The 21,006-nt window shown below is 35.6% G+C and overlaps 3 protein-coding genes across 12 annotated transcripts; 1 reads left to right on the top strand and 2 right to left on the bottom strand.

Moving 5' to 3' along the window:
* Positions 1-150: 150 nt before the first annotated feature.
* Sbf (SET domain binding factor) lies at positions 151-8,921 on the bottom strand. Of its 2 annotated transcripts, none has more exons than XM_031979057.2 (21): positions 8,775-8,921; positions 8,326-8,411; positions 7,977-8,264; positions 7,687-7,906; positions 7,376-7,617; positions 6,988-7,293; positions 6,728-6,905; positions 6,402-6,606; positions 4,725-6,326; positions 4,455-4,648; positions 3,974-4,378; positions 3,683-3,899; positions 3,404-3,605; positions 3,189-3,334; positions 2,237-3,082; positions 2,030-2,177; positions 1,805-1,950; positions 1,379-1,605; positions 1,086-1,292; positions 913-995; positions 151-835 (listed from the first exon to the last, which is right to left on the bottom strand). In XM_031979057.2, the coding sequence occupies exons 1-21, from the start codon at positions 8,872-8,874 to the stop codon at positions 743-745; spliced, it is 6,141 nt and encodes a 2,046-aa protein (XP_031834917.1). In that variant the 5' UTR covers positions 8,875-8,921; the 3' UTR covers positions 151-742. The 2 variants fall into 2 exon arrangements, with proteins under 2 accessions (XP_031834917.1, XP_031834918.1); XM_031979058.2 differs by having other exon boundaries at positions 3,974-4,375.
* A 97-nt stretch (positions 8,922-9,018) lies between these two features.
* Positions 9,019-11,834, top strand: LOC116428040 (peptidyl-tRNA hydrolase 2, mitochondrial). Of its 9 annotated transcripts, none has more exons than XM_031979065.2 (6): positions 9,566-9,716; positions 10,131-10,213; positions 10,910-10,998; positions 11,119-11,298; positions 11,369-11,554; positions 11,652-11,834. In XM_031979065.2, the coding sequence occupies exons 4-6, from the start codon at positions 11,128-11,130 to the stop codon at positions 11,832-11,834; spliced, it is 540 nt and encodes a 179-aa protein (XP_031834925.1). In that variant the 5' UTR covers positions 9,566-9,716; positions 10,131-10,213; positions 10,910-10,998; positions 11,119-11,127. The 9 variants fall into 9 exon arrangements, with proteins under 9 accessions (XP_031834926.1, XP_031834929.1, XP_031834925.1 ...); XM_031979063.2 differs by having other exon boundaries at positions 9,570-9,716; positions 10,038-10,213; XM_031979066.2 differs by lacking the exons at positions 9,566-9,716; positions 10,131-10,213 and adding an exon at positions 9,019-9,170.
* A 7-nt stretch (positions 11,835-11,841) lies between these two features.
* On the bottom strand, positions 11,842-20,968 carry LOC116428036 (uncharacterized). Its single transcript, XM_031979055.2, has 15 exons — positions 20,353-20,968; positions 19,650-19,907; positions 19,186-19,588; positions 18,544-19,101; positions 18,156-18,451; positions 17,609-18,074; positions 17,126-17,533; positions 16,654-17,031; positions 15,794-16,574; positions 15,045-15,715; positions 14,296-14,798; positions 13,860-14,222; positions 13,545-13,782; positions 13,244-13,462; positions 11,842-13,167 (listed from the first exon to the last, which is right to left on the bottom strand). Exons 1-15 carry the CDS (start codon positions 20,374-20,376, stop codon positions 12,527-12,529), a joined length of 6,207 nt encoding a protein of 2,068 aa, XP_031834915.1. The 5' UTR covers positions 20,377-20,968; the 3' UTR covers positions 11,842-12,526.
* Positions 20,969-21,006: the final 38 nt, after the last annotated feature.

Raw genomic sequence — 21,006 nt, 5'->3', positions numbered from 1 at the left:
TAAACTGTGATAAAATATAATTTATCCACATTATTTTTTTACGTAATCTGGTCTCAATGAAAAAAAGTTCACTTAACAAGCATAAGAAATTAGTAACATATTTCGCAGAAAAAGTTAAAACACTACAAATGTATGACTAATTTTAACAAATAATCAATAATATACAAGATCTCTTTTAATTTCAGTTTTACTGATAAGCGTAGCAGAATTATCGAACAAATATTACAAGATTATTTGACGAGAAAACATATCATTTTTGTTCGCGTTTCGTATTCATAACAAGCGAGATCGCGACTTATTTGACTAAGCTTGTAATTAAATTAAAGTGACAATATAATATTAATTCGCAGATTATTCATTTAACGTTTCAACACATTTTACGCACAATTTATAATATATTCATTTAAAATTAAAAACGTAATAAACAAAATAAAAAAGAATTTTAACATTTAGTTGAGTATGTAGTGATCTTTCATCTTCCAGCTGAAATAATACGGATTTAACATAATTATATAATTACAATATACATTTATATAATAATGCTATATCAAAGATATGAGTACATCACATTCAATTTATGATACTGTTCTCAGTTCAACGACCGCTGGTTTCAAAATATTTAAAGCAAAATTATTGCAGTCTATGATACGTACTATTAGACTATAAAATAGTATGTAACAAAATTAAAATCTGTTTTAATCTATCAGTCACTTGCACATTTTAAATTAGAGGCATAATCAAGCTATTGTAAGCACGCTTGAACTTTTTCGATCCATTCCTGCGCAGTTGCTGCATCACCAGCGCAAAAATTATATGTCCGTCTGTTTGTACGAAGCTGCAAATAGAATTATCGATTAAGTTCTGTTTTATAATTAAACAGTATAGCAATAGAAAAATTGATTTGATGTTTACATCAAAGAATGATTTATCGTCTGTTTTCTTTGGTGGCCCTGGCATTGGCGCAGCTGGTGTCACAGACACTACTTCAGCTAGATCTGTAAAACAAATAAAATCATTTTCAAATACTTATAAATCGTTGATTGTTTAATAATTACGTCCCATGCTTTTATATATTTTTTGCATACCTATGTATCCTTTACAATGAGAATCTTCCATTGCATCGTAATATCTCAACTGGTGCTTTATAGAATCTAACACAAACCATCTCTGTTTCCAACCTTTAAGCAATGCACCTCGCTTGTAAAGATATCCTTCGTGTGTTCTATTTTCTGCAACATTGCTAGAGAACTGCTCGTAATATTGTTGTGAAGAAGTTTGTATCGTTGCTACACCTATAGATTATTTATTTATAAATTATTTGCTCTATAAAATCTAGCATGCATAACATATTACTGTATCAGTAACGTAGTACTCGTACTTGAATTTACGCTCCCGTTATCACCACCGCTTCTTGTGAGTGTATGCGTTTGTAAATTGTCAGTTACTGCTTTATATTTTGTGCAATTTTTTGGTACTGCATCAGCACATTTATCATGACACACATGTCCGCAGTCTACACATCGTAAACCAGCTTTTACAGGTCCCCATAAAACACCGTAGCAAGCATCACAATGAGTTGGCGTGGCTGAATCTAATCTTTCGAATCTATAGAAATATAACAATTGTTTCATCTATTGTTGTCTGTCCCTTTAGTAAACAGAATTACTATTTGTTTTGGTAAGGCGGTACACGAGACGGCACAGAGGCAGAAGGGGTCGTTTGCCGTGTCATTTACTAGACCCATAAATGCGTGAGACAATAGGCGAGCCTCGCAACTAGCAGTACATTGTAAGTGAATAATTACCTATGAGGATGTGCGTAAACGGAACCATCATTTCCAGAATTAGTTCCACCAGCAAGTTTTCCTCGGAGAAGTAGTTCTAAGGTAGAACGTTTATGGATTAATCGTCCATGATATCTAACTAATGTAGTGCTAAACGACGCATGACGCTGTATTAAAGAAAAAGGAAAATACTTTACATTAAATACAAATATTTATTATTTCAAGAACTTATTATAGATTACTGACAGCCAGTGAGTCTGTATTTGGCAGTTCAAGTTTATCCCAAAGAACCTTCCATTTTTGTGGTAAATGACCTAACTCGGTTTCTAGTTTATGAATTTCTTCTAAAAGATAGGAAAATTGATCGGGTATCATAGTGCTTGTACCATCGTAACTGAAATATCCATTAATGTTAATGTAATAATGGTGTGATCTAAGTACATTTAAACTTACCCTTGTGTAACTACTTTACGGTTACTCTTGACAACGCCATCAGCAGCTTCTGCCTCTTCTTCTTGCTGTGAATCTTGTTGCAACACTTCTAAGTCGTATGCGGGTCCGTGAGCCAATTCTTCTTCTAAATAGTACTGCCAGATATCAAGGCTCGGTAAGTGTGAAACAGGTCTTAATACCGTGTGCTCCGTATTAGGCGTATACATAAAATTATAAAACAATGGACATCGTGCATGTTGTTTCTCAATGTAATCAAATATGCTTTGACCAAGATTACATCCTGTATTTGTCCCTGCTAATCTGCCACCTGGATAAATGGTTTCATCGTCACTTCCTGTATCCACTCCTTTATGATGACTTGTCAATGACCCTCTTTTATCTTCTACGGCAGTGATTCCGCATTCCACTCTATCGAATTCACAGTCCAACAAAAATGTACGAAAACGACAAGAAACGGAATGGTAGGCCAAAAACTTCAAATAATATTCGTTAAATTCGAATGCTAATGGAAATTGCTTTTGGATTTGATGCACTATATCAAGAAATTGAAGGAAAGTGGGCGTAAAGTTTGTGGTTTGGGAATTCGCTGCAAGATTGCTTCTGTGTCCAAATCTGTGGCCGAATCCAAGCCACTCTTTCTCAATCAAAGTTCGAAATCCATCGATAGTTCTGTAATGTGGGTCCAGACACACTTGAGCAACAGAACAGACTGTGGTTGTAGTATCCCAACCCTGTTCCAGACAAACGGCTACCGACGAGCCTTGCACGTCCATTAAATCAATAACAGCTCCAGATAACTGCATTAAATTTTGAAGTTGCTGTAACCATTCCGAGGTTTCAATTAACCTGAAATCATAAATTCGTTGAAATTATTATTTGCTAAATACTGTCCTCTATAATAGAAATTAATAATGATAGGAAATTATATTCCGTTCTAATAAAATATACGTACTTATAAAAACTTTGTTCGGGTTCTATATTTAGAGAACTAGGAATACAAGCTCGCATGAGTTTTTTAAATGCGGCTTTAGTATGTCTCGCGTCATAATATTCCACTGGAATAAAGTCTGTTTTCGGTGCTGATTCTGTTTTAACGCCCTTGAACATCAATAGAACACAATTATAAAAAGATAACATCATTTAATATTTCAAAGTAGAATATCTCACTTTCATATGCGCTTTTTCACCAAGAATATATAATGCAGCCCGTTGGAATGTATGAACACATTCTGTACCACTATCCGAATCTGCAGAATGTCTCACAGTACCACGCTGATGAACTGACGTTAAAGAGGCTTGCGAATTATGTCTCTTATCTTTCAACGAACCCCAACGTCCAAAATTCTTGGGACCTTTACCACCTGATGAACTGTAAAATATATAGGATACGTATTATTTAAATGTATCCTCTTTCATATCATACGTGTATACGAACCAGATGTATACCTCAATGTTCCAATGGCCTTATTAAATGGATTTCGTCGTGATTGTTCAGGAGTAGCATTACGATCTTCAGCTGCTAGTAACAAAGAATCAATGCTGAGTGAACTATCGGACATTCCCCAAGCAGAACCTTGTCTTAAGGCGGATAATGGAGTTGCAGCTACAAGAGCCATTATATATTTTTCTTGTTCCAAGGATGACGTTGTTTCTGAAGATGTTGCTGTCAAAGAAAAAAAAATATTGTTAGTACTGTAACAAAATAGAAACCTGTAAAACAATTTCCTAATGTCATACCTTTTAAATTGGCAGCAGATGCTGGATGAGCTTTTAACATACCAATAACACCCTTTCCATGATAACCTGCTCCTCTAATAAGAAGTGCCTTTGTTCTTGGGTGCCTCCAGGTAACAACTGGAATTCTATTGTGTCTATAAAGTCGACAAAATCTCCGGATACCTTCATCTGATATTGATGAAGGAACTATAAGGAGTGCGGGATAACTTCTACAAATCATGTAGGCACAGTTCACTGACGACAACCGAAACGGTTCGTTCCTACGATTGCTATGTAGGCCGTTTGAATATAATCCTAAACGATACCAATCCCTTACGTAACTACGTTCAGATAATCGTTCTAAGGTTTTTGCATCGGTTGGTGGTTGTGGTTGAATTACAATTCCCGGAATTTCGAAGTCATCTACTATAAAAATTTCGTGTATAAATAACTCTTGAGATATTAAAACAATTTATCGATAGAAATTTCATTTCGAACTCACCACTAAGATCGTCATCATGACTTAAATCATTATTATCTGTCACTGGTAAACTCATTCGACCAGGCGATGTCATAAATTTGTTATTGGTAATCATATTCATATTCGGTAAAACATACTTTTGTCTTTTAGATGATTGCTTTGGCTTAAAACCGGCCTTACGCGCAGTCTTTAGTAGAGTCTTTTTAGCAAATCCTCTGAGAAAGAAGATGATAGTTACGCATAACGGTAAACAAGTTATAGATGCATAACGAGAAATAAAAGTTGACTTACTTAAGAGTAGCATTTTTTTCTTTTCCTTTATGATGCGCAGTTTGAGTCACTAATACCTGCCCGTTGAAAGCAAAGTGATGAAAAATATGTGGTGGATATCGAGCTTTGTGAACTAATTTTCTGAAGGTTTCGATATTCTCAGGAGTAACTTCTTCGTCAAAAGCTAATTTGATTAACTGGAAAGTACAAGACCGTAGCTGAAGACCTTCTTGCAAACACTGGTCTAAATGCGCCAAGTGTTGTACAGCGACTCGTTTTTCCTTAGTCAAGGATGTTACAGGAAAAGCGCGAACTACTAATTGTTCACAGGCAAATGGATCACAAGGTATTCCTTTAAAGACAATTCTGTAATTAGTAAGGAATATTGCTCCCTCTGCTGGCAAGAGTGGCGGTATCTTTGGCAATCCTGCTGGGCTTTCTTCTCTCCCATCCGGTAAAAGGTAAACGCGTAGTCCATCCATGATAATTTCCTCACCAGGCAACATATTAGGTGTTAAGATCTTAGGCTTTTGTATTGGAGGTAATCTCTTACTTTCTCTATGTACAGCCTCAAGAGTTTCAATATGCATGTGAACAACGCCGGGAACCATTTGATGTAGACATTTCACGTGCTCGGCACTTACACCTCCTTCGGTACAAACACGATCTACGAATCGTGAAACCATTCGAATAACAGCACAACCAGTTTCCCCAGGATCAGTTTCTTCGAATCCGGACTCTGCGTCGCCGCTGTCACTTGCCACACTGTTCGTAATACTATTACTTGCTCTTTCGTCGTCATAAATGTTATCTTGGCGATGAGTTTTCGCTCCTATGTCTAATGGAACTAATAAATACACCATTCTATTCGCATAATGAATTGCCTGACTGTACATGGTACTTTCTTCACTCGCGATAAGTTCTTTTTGTTTCTCCGGATCAATCGTCGGCCAAATCCTCATTTGTTCAGCGGCTATTTCAAGAGCCGACGGTTCTTGAATTTGATAGATAGAGTAGCGATCACGGAAAGGAAATTCTTTAGCATCTCGTGGGCTGATTGGACTCAAGATACCATCATTCATGAGCCGTGGCGGAGAATTTTCTCCAGGAAGATATAATCGTTTAATATCTTTTTGAACATCCAAGTAAAACGCATCTTCCCAAAATTGTTGATTTTGCCATACAGGGTGTTCTTGAATGCAAGTATATGCAAACTGGATTACTCCTGTACAAAGTTTCCGGCAAAATGCTGTTGCAAGAGGAAGGAGTGCAGCAGCAACACCGTGTTCATCCATGGATGAATCATCTTGCAACGCGCAATTCATTAATCGGACCACAAGATCAAATTGTTGGTGTTCTAACATCGCTTTGTTTCCGACAACGTGCTGTGATAGTTCCATGCAAAGTGCTAATCGAGCGGCTTTGCTCTTCAACGTTCTTAGTACAGCCGGGAAAGTTTTCCGAGCGTCTGATATTTTATTTTCAAATATACAATTTATACAGTTGCGAAGAACTTCGAGTCTACGTGCAGAATTGCTAACCAAGTGTCTGGTGTCATGAACAAATGAAATATGTGGACCCATAGGTACAATACGCGGTTGTGACGGCCTTAAGGATGATAATCTATACACAATTAAAAGTTAAACATTTTAATATTTAAAAGTAACAGTACATGTATCAACAATGCGTGATACAAACCTAACTTTGAGATTATTTTTGGCAAGACCTTCATCTATAATTGCCTGAACTTGCTCTGGATTGATGCGTGGCAAAAGTGGTTGATGTATTCTAGCAAATGCTCCTTCAGGTGGTTTCAAAATTTTTTGTACATATGGCTGAGGATTTGGATTTTCGTTTGTGTATAATTGTTGTGCTAATTCTTGAATATGCGTTAATATAAGTCCTAGTAATAACATACGTTAGAAGTATCATTTATAAATTTATATAATAGTAGATGTATATGACATGTTCATTAATTTAACATTAATACCAGTGTTGCTAATTACAATAGTATTATTGCTTACTATGGTCTTGTGCTTCTTGCTTCAATTGATCACTCAAATTGCTGTACAGTTCATCCCACACATCACAAGCTCTCCACGGTGGTCCCCTTTCTGCAATAAAGGAAGTAAAAAACATGCAATCCAAAACTCTAGTTGTAAAATCGCAATCAGTTAAGCCTCGTTCTCCTAAGAAAGCTGCCTAAAAATGAAAAAAATATAACTTTTATTAAAGCATAATCTTTATATATCATTGAAAAGCGAAAATGACCAATAATAAAAACCTTGTGAAATGTTATAACAGGCTTAGGATGAATTCTTATTAATGTCAGACAGCTTCTGTAGCCTTGTAATAATTGAGCAAATGTTCTCATAAAAACTGCTCTTAATTCTTTGTCTAACATAGGAGAATGAGGAGCTCTTGTTGCAAGTGGTGGAAAGGCATAATCTGCACAAATCAATTCTGGCTGCAATACTAAAGATAATGCATCCTGTGTCTGTGAAAGAAGTGGTTCTGGAAGTAATGGAAGTGAAACTCCATCTGGAACCATGATAGAACCTCCGTCTAAGTCAGCAACTATCACATCCATCTACAAAAAGATATAACAATTGTAACAATATAATTATCGTATAATAGAAAGCTATGTTAGGAATGTATAAAGTACATCTTACAAGTTCCGCAACTTCATGTTTTAATGAACTATGTACACCCATGATGAATGGTGTAGGTGTACTTAGTACTTCAACTAAAGCCGCTGGTAAAAGAGGAATGTAAACGTGAGTGTATCTAAATGGATACATTAGTGCGGTAAGAGCACGACATCCTTCAGTTAACCGCGAATAACTTGCAGAATGGAAAAGAATTTTATGTTCTGTCATAACAGCGCAAAATAATACTAATACGCTACGAATACCTGTACAATAAAATATCATTAATACGAAATCATAACAACTCCAATTACATATTAAAATTAAATTTTTACCTAATTGTTGAAATAAAAGATTTACACTAGTGTGAGTTAACGGAAGAGAAGGACTAATCGGAGGTTGAAGTGCTTGACGGTCACCCGCGCCAATGCTGAATCGTACTTGTGGTCCACCAGCAGGTGGTACTTGTATACAACCTAATATATTCCCTACCAAAGTTTCTAATGGTATACCAAGATTTTCTACATACACAGTGTATATTATACCAAGGCAATTCTGAAACAGGAACATCAAACTATACATGTGCAGTACGAAAGAAGTTTAACATGAACAAAATTTTACATACTCTAAAAGTTTCAATGTAATCAAGTCTGGAAACCAGCACCAGACATTTGGGTGCATACATAATGCTGTGATGTGCAATTGCGGGTATTGTTCTAACCAATGAACGACTATCACCATCTACTGGATCTTCTTCTTCATCTACGGGCTTACTTGGCACAATCGACACTGTCTCGTTAAAGCACATACAAGCACAGTAATGACGATTTGCATCAATATCGGTTAAAATAGATACAAAAAAACGTGGTTCCTGCCTTTCTGTAGATAAAGCCCATCCTTGTGGCTGGCAAAACTATAAAAGAAGTGCATAAGTAAATACAAAAAAATATTGCTTTGAAAACATGTAATCCTACCCATTCTATTCCATCAATGAATGGTGTATCTGGCCAATCTTTTTCAGGAAATCTTTGTAGAATAATTCCATTACTTATTCCTCCTCCTGTAATAAAACAAACAAATACATATAAAATATACAAACATTAACAATATATATATATATATATATAATATAAATAACATTAATTACTTTTTTACTATAAGATAAACAAGCAATATACAAATAAAAAGTAATAAAGAAATATCAAACATTGACACGCAAATGTGTAAAAAATTGAATGTTGATGCATTTTTAGAAGATCACTTAAATATTGTACATTTAATTAAGGGACTATTAAAAAGTTGCTGTACGAGTTACACTTTACTCTATTAATTATTGTCATATACTAAATGTTTATCAAGGATGTACATTGAAAACACTGGCGTAATTTTAGAACGCGACCGTTGCAACAAATTAAGAACTTACTCTCTTTTTCGTGGTCGTAGCCGACCACAACAAAGTAGTCGGCTAACCGAGACATTTCGGTGTACTCGTGGGACTGCGTGGGGGTGATAGCGCCCAACATCCCACGTAGACTTTAATACACGTGATTTCATGGACCGTATCCTACCAAGCAATGATCAACTACCTTGTGTCAACGTTTCACATAAACACTCATCGATATGTAAATTAATCGACGTGTATCATCAACATTTTGCGATCTTCGTGCTTTCATTAATCAGTGAAGAAATTTCTGTGAGAAGCGTAGAAAACGTAAACGTAACATCACTGTAAATACGTTAAAAAAATTTGATATTCCCCGAAGAACAATTTTTTAGGAGGTGGTCGAAATCTCAGAGGCTCTTCGCGCACCGTTCAAAGGTAATCCTTCGCATTGGTCACATTCACAAAACGAATTCACCCCTCGTTAGAAACCCACGATATTCTATTTATTTTATAAATCACAATATGATGCCACACCCCGAAGCTTTAATCCATAACCTTCCAAACTCAAGCGCCACATTGGGTGTTTGTTGAACCGCGTATGAACCAAAACGCGCCACGGATATACAAACGAGGAGACGAACGCGCTATAATTCGCATTTAATTTTACTTTTTTTCGTCTTCTGCTCGGGTCACTGAGACTACCCTAAATCTGAAAACATACGCATTATTATAGATAGTTGTTCCTATGCAGCTTTATAGCCTGTTCATAGTGAAGCCATTGCATAACAGGTGCAGGTGCAATGATTCACATGTGCCTAGGTACCTACCTAGGTACTTATATGCAGTAATGTCCGCTTAAATTTCATTAAATTCGAGAGTCAGTCGTAAAATTTTCACGTCCAATGTAGTGTATTTTTTCCAAAAATTAACTCGAGCACGGTTTGACAAAACGAGGAAATAGACATAACGAGCGGAAACGAGGTAGGCGCAGCAACTAAAAAGACATAAACATGCAATAATGAAAATTTCATTTTTAATCATTTTCACCTTATTTTTATAAATGTAGCACCAGCGGATTGTTGGTATTTTTCTGATTAAAATGAGTTCAAATACGACGAAAATTGGATTAGTTTTATCGATTTGGAACATTCATATGTTTAATTTTATTTGTATTAAACCAATAAAATTGGTTCGAGTTACATCTTGTTTGGGTTTGTTGTAATCGGAAAAATCTCAACTATCCATTGGTGCCTGCAATTATACAAGTAGGATTAAAATTAGTGAAAACGAAATTTTGTTTAGTGAATGTTTACTTTTCTCAATCGCTGCATCTTATTGATGTGTGAGTGTTTCCCTTCTTTTCATTGTATTCATTCCCTATTCTTACCTACCGAGATTTGAGAGTGATGAAAGAAGAGTAGGGATGAGTCTGGGAAATTTAACTGTATAGATTTTAGTCAAATTTAAGTGGGCATCAAGTAAGTATTTACCATCAACATGTGCTACTATTATTTAATTTAAAATTAAAGCTAGACGTCGTACTATGATAATGCATTTAGTAATTAAGTGGTCATCTGATGGGACTACTTTGCACCGGGCGAGATTGTAATTTGTAACAAGCTTCAGCAAAAGTCTTTTTTTAATTAATTAATTATTATATAATCAAAATATAAAAGAAGAACAAATTACAAATTAAAAAATCCCTATCTTTCAATACATACTGTACAGTTGTTTTATATAGCAGAATAAGTCATACAACTTTTATTGTTCCAATCTTAACTCGAATACGTTATACATATACGTAAAATATATTATATATATTCCATAGATTTTAAATACATGTGTCACATATATAAAATTAAATATTTTTATATTAAATTTGATAAAACATTGATTTTTGAGTTCTAATTTGCCTGTACTGAAAATGACTATCAGTTTTAAGTTTTTGTTTGATTATGCGCTCAGTGTTAATACTAAAATGTTTTAATACAATTGTGTAAAAAAAAAAATAATATTAACTTAACTTTTATTATCCGTAGTATGTATAATACTTTAACGTAGAAAAGTCCTCCGCAACTTTAATGTTGAATACATTTCGATTTATATGCGAATAAACATTATGAAACTGTAGTTGACCATAACTATACTCAAGTAATACCTAACCTTACCAATAGTTATCACGTGGAAGGAATTGAATTCATTGATATCAAAAAACGGGTGAACAATAAAGAGTGGTGGATATTTCAAAATTGTTCTGATACAAGTATGAATATTTATTTTCAATTTATTTCTCAGTAATAAAATTTTTTGAAAGTATGTCAAGAAATATATATTTACATTCGTAATGTGAACATAATGATGAATAAAAATGTGTAAATTTCAGAAAATCAAAATGAGTTCTGATAATATGAGTGTCTCTGAAATATTTCTTGAAACTGCTGCGGACGCAAAAGTCGGATTTATTGCAGCAGCAATAATAGGTTACTGTTTATATAGAATGATGACAATAAAGAATAGAACATTGAAAGATTTTGAGGGAGCGAATGAAACTACAAATGACATAGTAAGGAATATTAAAATAATATAAAAATTCGTATAATAAATGAAATAATGTTATTTTTTCTTTTAAATAGGTGTTCACAGATGAGTATGATAATTACAAACTCATCTTAGTAATCAGAACAGACTTAAAAATGGGAAAAGGAAAAGTTGCTGCACAATGCGCTCATGCTGCAGTTGCAGCATATAAAGCTGCTACAAAACATCCTAAAATTTTACAAGCTTGGGAAGAATCTGGACAAGCAAAAATTACTGTTAAAGTATGCACATTTTCATCTTATGCAATATAATAAAATTCATATAATTTACCTTGAGTTTTTAACATTATGCAAGAAACTTATTTAAACAAATTTATAGGTGGACAGTGAAGATGCTTTAACACAAGTAGCAAAACAAGCAAAAGCTATAGGAGTCTTAGCAAGTGTAATACGAGATGCTGGTCATACTCAAGTTGCACCTGGAAGTAAAACTGTATGTGCAATTGGACCAGGTCCAGCTCCACTAATAGATCAAGTGACTGGACATTTAAAATTGTTTTAATAAAGTGCCAAATAAAGGTATTCATTTCATATTTGTGTTTTATATTTTTATAGCAACTTTTTAATCTATCGTTTTAAGATTTACTGCATTTACAAACAATAAAACGTTTATCACATTCTCAACATAACACGAATGGAAACACATTGTTTTGAAAAAGGAACATAGTATTAAAAAAATGACAATATATTTATAAAAAAAAATGGAAAAATACAACTTACTGAAAATACATTCTACAATTTTCAATTCATTCGATTCATTCATTTTCAGTCTGCAATGCATACTTTTCATTTAGTAATCTCATTTTCCACGTAGAACATATGTACTTGCATTATTCAATTTCAACACAATATTATCTTACATTTCATCTTAATAATAATATAATACATTTTTGCATTAACAAATATAGGTATAGCATTGGGTGCTGTTGAAAACAGTCCATTCTTAACATATTCAATTTCATTATCAGTGTAAGTAGAAGTAATTAATATCATGTTGAAAAATATTGTCATGTAAAAGAATTGTGCGAATAGAACCATATTGTTATAAAGTAAGCAATTACCATGAATTATTACCAACTCTGATCACAACACATTGAAAATTTGTTTCCAATAAAATCTCTTCCATTCTTTGGTACCCAGTACTATTATCCACATAAAATATCATTTAATACTTATAAATATTATATAAATAATCTATACTGGAGGTGGAGGCGCTTTGCGATGGATTTTGTTAGAGCTAGTAGCACTGCATTGTGATTCAGCAATAGATCTACCATCAGCCTCGTCCCTTCTACATAATTCAGATTGAGTTTGTAGCCAATTTTGACTCTGATTATGATTTGTTCTCGTTGATTGAGGTTCTTCATTCTCAGGAACAGAACCCACTTCTTCTAATAATTTTGATAAAGATGGTGCTAATCCTAATCCTAAATTTCGCTCATGATATACCTCCGAAATTGTAGGCGTTAATTCACGCGTAAGACTTGTAAGAGATGTGGCTACGTTCCTCAAATTTTGATTATGCGTTTCTGCAGATTGTGTAGCATCGGACTGAGAACAAATATCTTCAGTTGTTGTAGGGTGACGAGGTTTCCTTGGGGAATTAGTTCCAATTTCTGTTCTAACGCTTAATCTCTCTAAGATAGTTGCTGGTAAAGGTGGCAATGGTTGTCTTCTTAAGACAGTCGCATGACCACTATCCCAATCTGTTACAGAACTACTTGAACTAGATCCAGGTCTTATACTTTGATCAGGATAAAGATTTCTAATATGTGTCTGGTGATTTAAATTGAGTGCTACCGGAGGACTGGGCGTAAAAGCAACATCGGATTCACCTATAAAACATATACATTTTTAATTTATGTTTCTAAATTATATATATGAATGTATTTGAAAAGAATTGAGTTATACCTCCACCATTTTGACAAGGCTGACGAGATGTAGGAATGGGAACATTTGGTGGTTCCATAGTTTTTCCATCTGGTTCACCTCGATGCCGAACATAATTCGCAAATGCACCTCCTAACCGTGGTCGTTCTATAACATTTTTCTCGGTATGAGCAACAGAGGCTAGGCTTTCCATGGAACTACTGGAGTCCAAGCTCAAACTCTTAGGTGCTTCTTGTGTATCTGATGACATATTTACAAATTAGTATATATTATTTTACTAATATTGTTATTTTTATTTTTATAATTAATAATATAAATTCACCAAATAAGGCAAGAAGAGCTTGAAGGGCGAATTGAACAGCTCTTCGCGATGCTTGCTTTCCTGTTCTTAATATCACTTCTGACTGACCAACTTCCATAAGATCAAAACCTAAACTCGCAAATAATTCATGAGACCCCGAAACTCTCCACACTTGAACGGGTAATGTAACTTCTTGACCTTCCGTTGCGCAACTAGCTCTTCTCATTGCTGCAATGACATCTTCTGCAGCTTCGGGTGCCTAGTAAATAAAAGGATTACTTTTGGTCTAATACATTATGATACTTACACTGTGCCGAGTAAACTTTTATTACTTACTTGCAACAACCTAGCAAGTGCATGTAAAGACGATGGTCCCAATCCAAGTAATGCTTGCAGGCTGGCACTACATCTTGTTAATCTCTCTTCAGGATCACTTTGCGGGAAAAATACAGAGGACGGTATCCCGTTTCCAGCTGGCTCAAATCTGAATCCTACTGACATTAATAGTTCTCGCCACCCGGTGGCTGCACCCACTTTATTCTCAATACTACGCTGAGTTGTATACATAGCATTTTTCTGTCCCCGATGTATTCGTTGCAATGATTTTTCTACTAAATGAAGCGTTACACGTAAAGCATCACGACTTTGTTCAGGACCACCACGCAATAATTCAGCAAGTGCCTGTCCCATTAGAGCGACCTAAACGATAAATTATTTATAAATAATCATGCGAATATAAATATTTCAATTACATCAAATAGAGATCTTTTACTTTGTTTGATAATCTCGCGTCTCCACCAACAAGTAGCCAACCAGCCCAATTTGCGGGATGAGCGAAATGTCTTGTATGTTGAACTGTTTGCATTGCCTCTGCTAATGCTCTTGATGCTCTAGCACCTTGCAACATAGCACTATAAAAAGCTCGCAATAAAATACTGCCAGCCGTGGGCGGTACGGCCCACATTCCAATAAGTACACATTGTGCTCCTGCATTTAACAAAGCCTTAGCTAAATTTTGTACACCGTCTGCTGTAGCGGTTGTATTGTCTGTATTATTCCAACAATGTCCGCTGGATATTACGACCAATCGTGCAGCTATTCTCAATTTTGCGATATCCGTATAACTTAATAAATATTCTGGTCTTTCAGAGGCTTCTTCGCATTGATCGGCAGTTAATACTAAACTACTGGAGTTCCAGAAGACTGGTACTGTTAAGTGTACACACTCTGCATCGGGTAATGATCGTAACACAGCTGATCTAGTTGCTTCTGCCCCTGTTAATGTAGACAAAGAATGTATCTATTTTATAATTTATTTTAATGGAAATTCGCACTTGTTTATACTACTGAGTATTTCAAAATAACAAATAAAAGTAACATGAAAGTATTAAACTTTACTGAACTTATTCATTTCTTGTGTCTCACTTTTTAGAATATATTAAAATCGCATGAAATCTGCAGGTTCGTTATTAGTAAATACCTAGTTCATTAGTTTTCTATAATATACTAGTGCTTATTTACCAGTTAATGCACGGGCTTCCAATAGTTCAGCAACAATCTCAGATTCCGTTTCGGTAGCAGATACGGTTTCAGACCACCCATATTCTTCTCTAAGTTCTTCAGAAAGTATAGGATTACCTGCAACTAATGCGGCTACTGTTGCGCCACCTTCTGGCATAGGTGTTTTTGAGCGTTTCCTCAAAGCTGCAAGAGACGGTACGACTAATAAAGAAAACCTTTCACACAAATAATCTTCTCCAGGATTTGATTGTAATGCCGGAAGTGGTGCCAAATACAGTGATTTCTCCACTACCATTATCAATTCCTTCCTTGCAGGTGGTAAAAGATCTTCGAATGGAGTCAGCAGTAAATCGTAAAGTACTTGAATCGGCAGTGGTGGTTGCCACGTAGGACCTTTCGTGCCTCGTCCCCATCGAGCACTTCCTGCTCGAGAACTGACTGAGCCTACACTGAACAGACTACTTAAACTATAAGAGCTGGCGTTAAGATGATGACCCCGTGACGGTATTTTTGTTTCTTCAACAAGTTCACTTGTTTCATCTAAGAGAGCTTCTCGTGCCTGTAAAACTCGTTTTTCCAAACCTATGCCATCATCCAAAGTGGTAGAATGAAATCGCAACAATCCTCGACCAGGAGCTAAGCACCAAGCATGTAATTCGCACCCTACTTCACTGAAAAATATCATATTTACTGATAGTTTTTAAAAAGTCCTAATTATTATCATACGTATATTGTTAAATGTAAAATACCTATAATACAATATAACTCCACGTTGCCTATCAATGATTTCTGAATAATGCGCAGCGTCGTCCAAACAATTAGTTTTGGAACGTCTTGATCTCTCTGCCCAATTTAGAGCTTCTTCAGCTCTGTTCAAACTGATCAACACTTTCTGTAACATTCTATAGGTTTCTGATAATAATTCAGATTTGTTTGGTTGTCCACAAGTAAGAACAGAAGAGGTTCCATCTAATGATTCCAATAAATTTGCAGCTTTTTCTAAATGTTCTACGGCAATAGTTGCTTCACTGGCTTCCCAATGAACAAGACCCAGTCTATGTCTTAATCTGGCTGCTTCCTCTCTTCTGCCTAATCCTTCAGATAATGACAGCCCAGACTGTAGGTAACTCAAAGCTCGAGATAAATCACCACACAAATGATGAAGACGTCCTAAGCTGGAAAATGCTGCTGCTCTTGCTGGTTGGTCTCCAGCTGCTGCTGCAAGACTTAGTGACTGTTCTTGCAATCTTATGGCTTCTTCAAATTGTCCTAATGCCTCTTGAGTTACACCCAAATTTGCACAAGCTCTAGCTTGTAATCCAGCTGCATCTAAACCCTCCGCAATCGATAATTCTAATTGGTGATGACGCAATGCAGAATTTGGATCATCCATTAATAAATGAACCGCTCCTAATCCACTGGCAGCTTCTGCTTCAGCAGCTTTATCTCCGAGTCCTCTAGCAAGAGCAAGCTGATGTGACAAACAACTAACAGCTTGTTCATGATTACCTAATGCAGCGTGTACTCTGCCTATAATATTAATTTCAGTTAACTCGTAAAATTCATAAACAATTAATGTATTCATAAAATAGCGGGCTATATAGTTTACCTAAATCTCCATAAGCGGCACCTCTCGACTCTGGACTGTCAACTTCGTGTGCAGCCACCAATCTCTTTTCAAAACAAACTAATGCTTCAGGTAGATTTCCAGTTGCTTCTCGAGCTCTTCCTAATCCTCGATATGCTCTTTCCTGTTCTCTTATACTTTTCAACTTTGTAGCAGCCGCTAATTGTTGCTCGTGACACTTAATGGCTTCTTCTGGATCTCCTAATGCTTCGTAACAATCGCCTAAATTTCCAAGAGCTCTGGCTTTGTCTAATAATGCTGTGCCCGTTGTTAATGGTTCTAAAGTTGCTAGTTGTTGTTCAAAGTATCCAATTGCATCTTCATAATGTGCCATATTAAGTCTAGCTATTCCTAAGTTTCCTATTAAAAACGAATAATAAAACATGTACATATAAATTTTATAAAATAATAAAACTCTTGCTATCAGAAAAACTTAAGTTTGTACAAGTATTACCTAATGCTTGGGCCTCAACTCCTGAATCAGCTAACTCTTTCGATCTCTCTAGCTGCTCCTGATAACACTTAACTGCATGAGTATATTGACCCAATGCCATATGTACTGCACCTAAGTTTCCATGAGCTCTACATTCGCCACGTAAATCTCCAGCTTCTTGTCTTAAAGTTAATTCTTGAGTATGAAATCCTAGAGCCTTATCAAGATTTTTTATCGTCCGATGAGCTATACCTAATGCTCCGTAAGCTGCAGCTTCTAAACTCCGATCACCGGCTTGACGTGCTAAATTCAATTGACGTTGATGCATTTTTATCGCTTCTTCAGCTTCACCAAGACGCAAAAGACAATCACCAATATTTCCCAACGCTCGAAATTTTCCAGCTAAATGCTTAGTCATATGTGCAATAGCTATATACAAAAATATAATACGTATTTTGAAATTTGTATTGTTGTACTATGTATATAAGTAATATAATTTCTTACCTAAGTAATATTTTTGGCATTCTAGTGCAGTATCTAAATTTTCAAGAGCTAAATGTGCTAATCCTAAATTACAGTATGCTCTTCCCATTCCAGATTTATCCTGTAAATCCTTAGCAAGTGCTAAGTCTTGATCATAATATCTAACAGCTTCACGATGATTACCTAAACAGTAATGAGCGTAACCCAAGAAATGGCATGCTTTTGCTTCTCCTTCAACATCGTGCAGTTCTTGAGATAACATAAGGTAATTTTCATAATACGGGACAGCTTCTTCAAATCTACCCCGAGATGATAAACAGTTGGCAAGATTAAGCAAAGCACACGCTTCACCTGCTGTATCTTTCAATTCCCGTGCTATAGCTAAATGAGCTCTATAATGCCTTAATGCTGCCTCGTGACCTTGTACGGCTTGATATGCTACTGCTAAATTCCCATGTGTACTAGCTTCTGAACTACGGTCATTGACCTATGTTAAAATAGAAAAATTTGTTATGAAATTCAAGTATAGATACATAATTTTCTATTAAATACTTTATATATAATTGACCTCTTTACTTATTGTTAATTCTTGTTTATGATATTTAATAGCCTGTTCATAATATCCTAACGCATTGTAAGCATTTCCGATGTTTCCATATGCTCTGCCCATACCAGCTTTATCTCCCAACGATCTAGCAATTCCTAAGTGAGCTTGATGCAATTTAAGCGCAGCTTCATGTTCACCAAGTAACTGATACACTATACCTAAATTGCTGCATGCTCGTCCTTCAGCTACTTTGTCTTTTGTAGCTAATGCAACGTCTAGTTGTCTCTGGTGCCACAGCTTGGCTTGTGCAAGATCGCCTAAATAAGGATATATTTGAAAGAAATTTTACAATAAGATTCATTTCTTCGCCGGTTTCCTCATTAGTTTTCGTTCCGAATAAGTTTTTCACCTGCACATCTTGCAGCATGACCCAATCCAGCATATGCTCTCATTTCTATTGCTCTATCGCCAAGTTCTTGAGCTATTCTTAGAACATTTTCGTGATAAGCCATTGCTTGACCAAAATTTCTTCTATAGTGGTGAGATGATCCCAAGTTACTAAAAGCTCTTGCTTCCTCTACACGATCTCCTAATCGTCTTGCTATTCTTAAATGCTGGGTGTGACAGTCAACAGCACTTTCGAATTCTCCCATTGCTAAATAAACTGCTCCCACATTACCTATTTCTCGTGCTTCCTGAAGTCGATCTCCCATTTGTTTTACTAACTGTACACATTGCTTATGAGAAGCAAGTGCATTTGGTAAATCACCGATAGCTGTATAAACGTGACCCAGGCTTGTTAAAGCAGAAGCTGCGGCCTGAGTGTCTTTACATTTCATAGCTAAAACCAATTGATACCTATGCGCTGTTAAAGCTTCTTTAAAACTGCCTTTACTAAAATATGCTGAGCCCAAATTTCCATGAGCTCGACATTCACCCTGAGTATCTCCTAAAGACCGTGCCACACCTAAAAACAATATTTACTCACAAGTTAAACAAACATTCTATTACCACAGATCTGTTTTTTATTAAGTGTAAAATTACCATTTACCTAAATCTTGTTGCATGTAATTAATTGCTTTATCCAAAGAATTTAATGCCCAATATGCACTGGATAGAGCCGAAAATACAGAACCTCTTAATTTTAAGCTACAAGAACCAATGGTTAGTGCAGCTTCTAATACACCAGCTGCAGCTTTGTACTGTCCTGCCCCAAGAAGTTCTTGACCAACAACAGAAATAACAACAAAAGGAGATTCATCGAGTTTCATTGCACGTAATTGTTGGAATGTTGGTTCTAATGTTGCGCGTAGTGGAGATTTCAAAGATGCTTCTACCAGACCAGATAATAATTGACAATTGGTAGGATCATGTGCCAGACCAGTACTGAAGGCCACAAGGGCCTCTCCATGCCTTCCTAAACATTGTAATGCTACACCTTGGCGATAGTATGCCTACAGAAAAAAGATGTTTAATCAGTCATTTACAAATACTAAACAAAACCATTAATTATACCTTTGGCCATTGGGGACTGAGTTCAGTAGCTCTGACTGCATCTTGAAGAGCAAGTGCAAACAAACCCATTTTAAGCCGTGCAGCTGACCTATTTGAATACAGCACATGGCTGAGAGGATCCAAAGCAAGAGCTTCAGTATATAAGCTTGCAGCAAGCGCATAATCACCATTTTGACAAGCTGCATTGCTACGACATACTGTCTCTAAGAACAGAGACCTTGATCCAGCAGCCAAAGCCGACGTACCTTCGGGCTCCACCTCAAATTTTCAAGATAAACATTCAGATGGTTATTAATAACAAACAAATCTGTTACTTTACTTTAGTATTTATTCAATTCATACAATTAATTTTGTATGTGTTATAATATTGTTCATTATCGTGTACTTAAATTTCTTAAATAGTTATATTAAATAACATACATCAATTAATTAAATATTTATTAATTAAGAAATGTTACTATAAATTTATGAAAACATTTACTTTATATTTAGTTCAAAAATTTTAATAAGATAATGAATATTGTAACATGTATAAAACATTATTAAACAAAATGTATTAAACACATGTAACAAATAAAATAATTTATTTTGTTTAATAATAAACGAAAAAATAAATACGGGAATCTATACACCTTTTTTAATTGCACGATATAACGATACTAGTACTTGTTAAGACATATAACATACAAGATTGTCTTATTACCTCAGAGATATCCCTATGAGACATTGCTTAAGACGAACAGGTAGCATCCTTCTGCATGAGCATTATCTGCGGCGAGGGAGCTCAATTAGATAAGGCCACACATTTTAGAGTATAAGGCCTTTCTAGGACTTCCCACACCACCTTCGTTTTTCTCACTCACATTTATTCCTCGCGAAATGCTAGTTTCAAATTTTGACGACACTAATGAAGTAGACGTTGACATTAACTACTTCGTCCTAGTAATCAGCGTATTTGCTAGGATGAGTGAATTGGTTCGATTAATAAAAAGGGAGGGAGGAAGGCGTCTTAGGGGGGCACCCACTGCATTCCTCAGGCACAGCCATCTTGGAATGTGACCTCAGGTTCCCCCTTAGGCCCAGAGTGGGGCCGGCACTGTCTACTTCTCTACCCTCCGTATATTGGGCCTTATATGCATGTAGAAACACACAACTTTGTACATCTATATTGGAAGTAGTATACACATATGGAAATAAGGAACTTACATGCACAAAGCAAAACATACAGACATTTAAATGATACATTTTTCTGAAGATTTTATGGAATATTTTTCGCAGTATTACGTGATACACACTGCACTAACTGTGCGGCTATGGAATGGTAATGCGGTGTATTTATCCACTACTTGTAATGGGA

Source organism: Nomia melanderi, chromosome 6 (genome assembly GCF_051020985.1).
Source record: "Nomia melanderi isolate GNS246 chromosome 6, iyNomMela1, whole genome shotgun sequence".
NCBI classification, from domain to species: domain Eukaryota; kingdom Metazoa; phylum Arthropoda; class Insecta; order Hymenoptera; family Halictidae; genus Nomia; species Nomia melanderi.
This window is presented reverse-complemented; position numbering and strand designations above follow the sequence as displayed.

Bases quoted from the DNA above. Each gene is read 5' to 3' on its own strand.
- Sbf (XM_031979057.2), bottom strand. From the start codon at position 8,874: ATGTTGGGCGCTATCACCCCCACGCAGTCCCACGAGTACACCGAAATG. The intron at 3,335-3,403 runs GTGAGATATTCT...TTGATGTTCAAG, and splicing joins GTGAAAAAGCGCATATGAAA to GGCGTTAAAACAGAATCAGC. The intron at 836-912 runs GTAAACATCAAA...TTCTATTTGCAG, and splicing joins ACGATAAATCATTCTTTGAT to CTTCGTACAAACAGACGGAC.
- LOC116428036 (XM_031979055.2), bottom strand. From the start codon at position 20,376: ATGTCTCATAGGGATATCTCTGAG. The intron at 19,589-19,649 runs GTATAATTAATG...TTTTTTCTGTAG, and splicing joins TCAGTCCCCAATGGCCAAAG to GCATACTATCGCCAAGGTGT. The intron at 16,575-16,653 runs GTAAACTATATA...TTAATATTATAG, and splicing joins TGCCGCTTATGGAGATTTAG to GCAGAGTACACGCTGCATTA.
- LOC116428040 (XM_031979066.2), top strand. From the start codon at position 11,128: ATGAGTTCTGATAATATGAGTGTCTCTGAAATATTTCTTGAAACTGCT. The intron at 11,299-11,368 runs GTAAGGAATATT...TCTTTTAAATAG, and splicing joins ATGAAACTACAAATGACATA to GTGTTCACAGATGAGTATGA. The intron at 11,555-11,651 runs GTATGCACATTT...ACAAATTTATAG, and splicing joins AAGCAAAAATTACTGTTAAA to GTGGACAGTGAAGATGCTTT.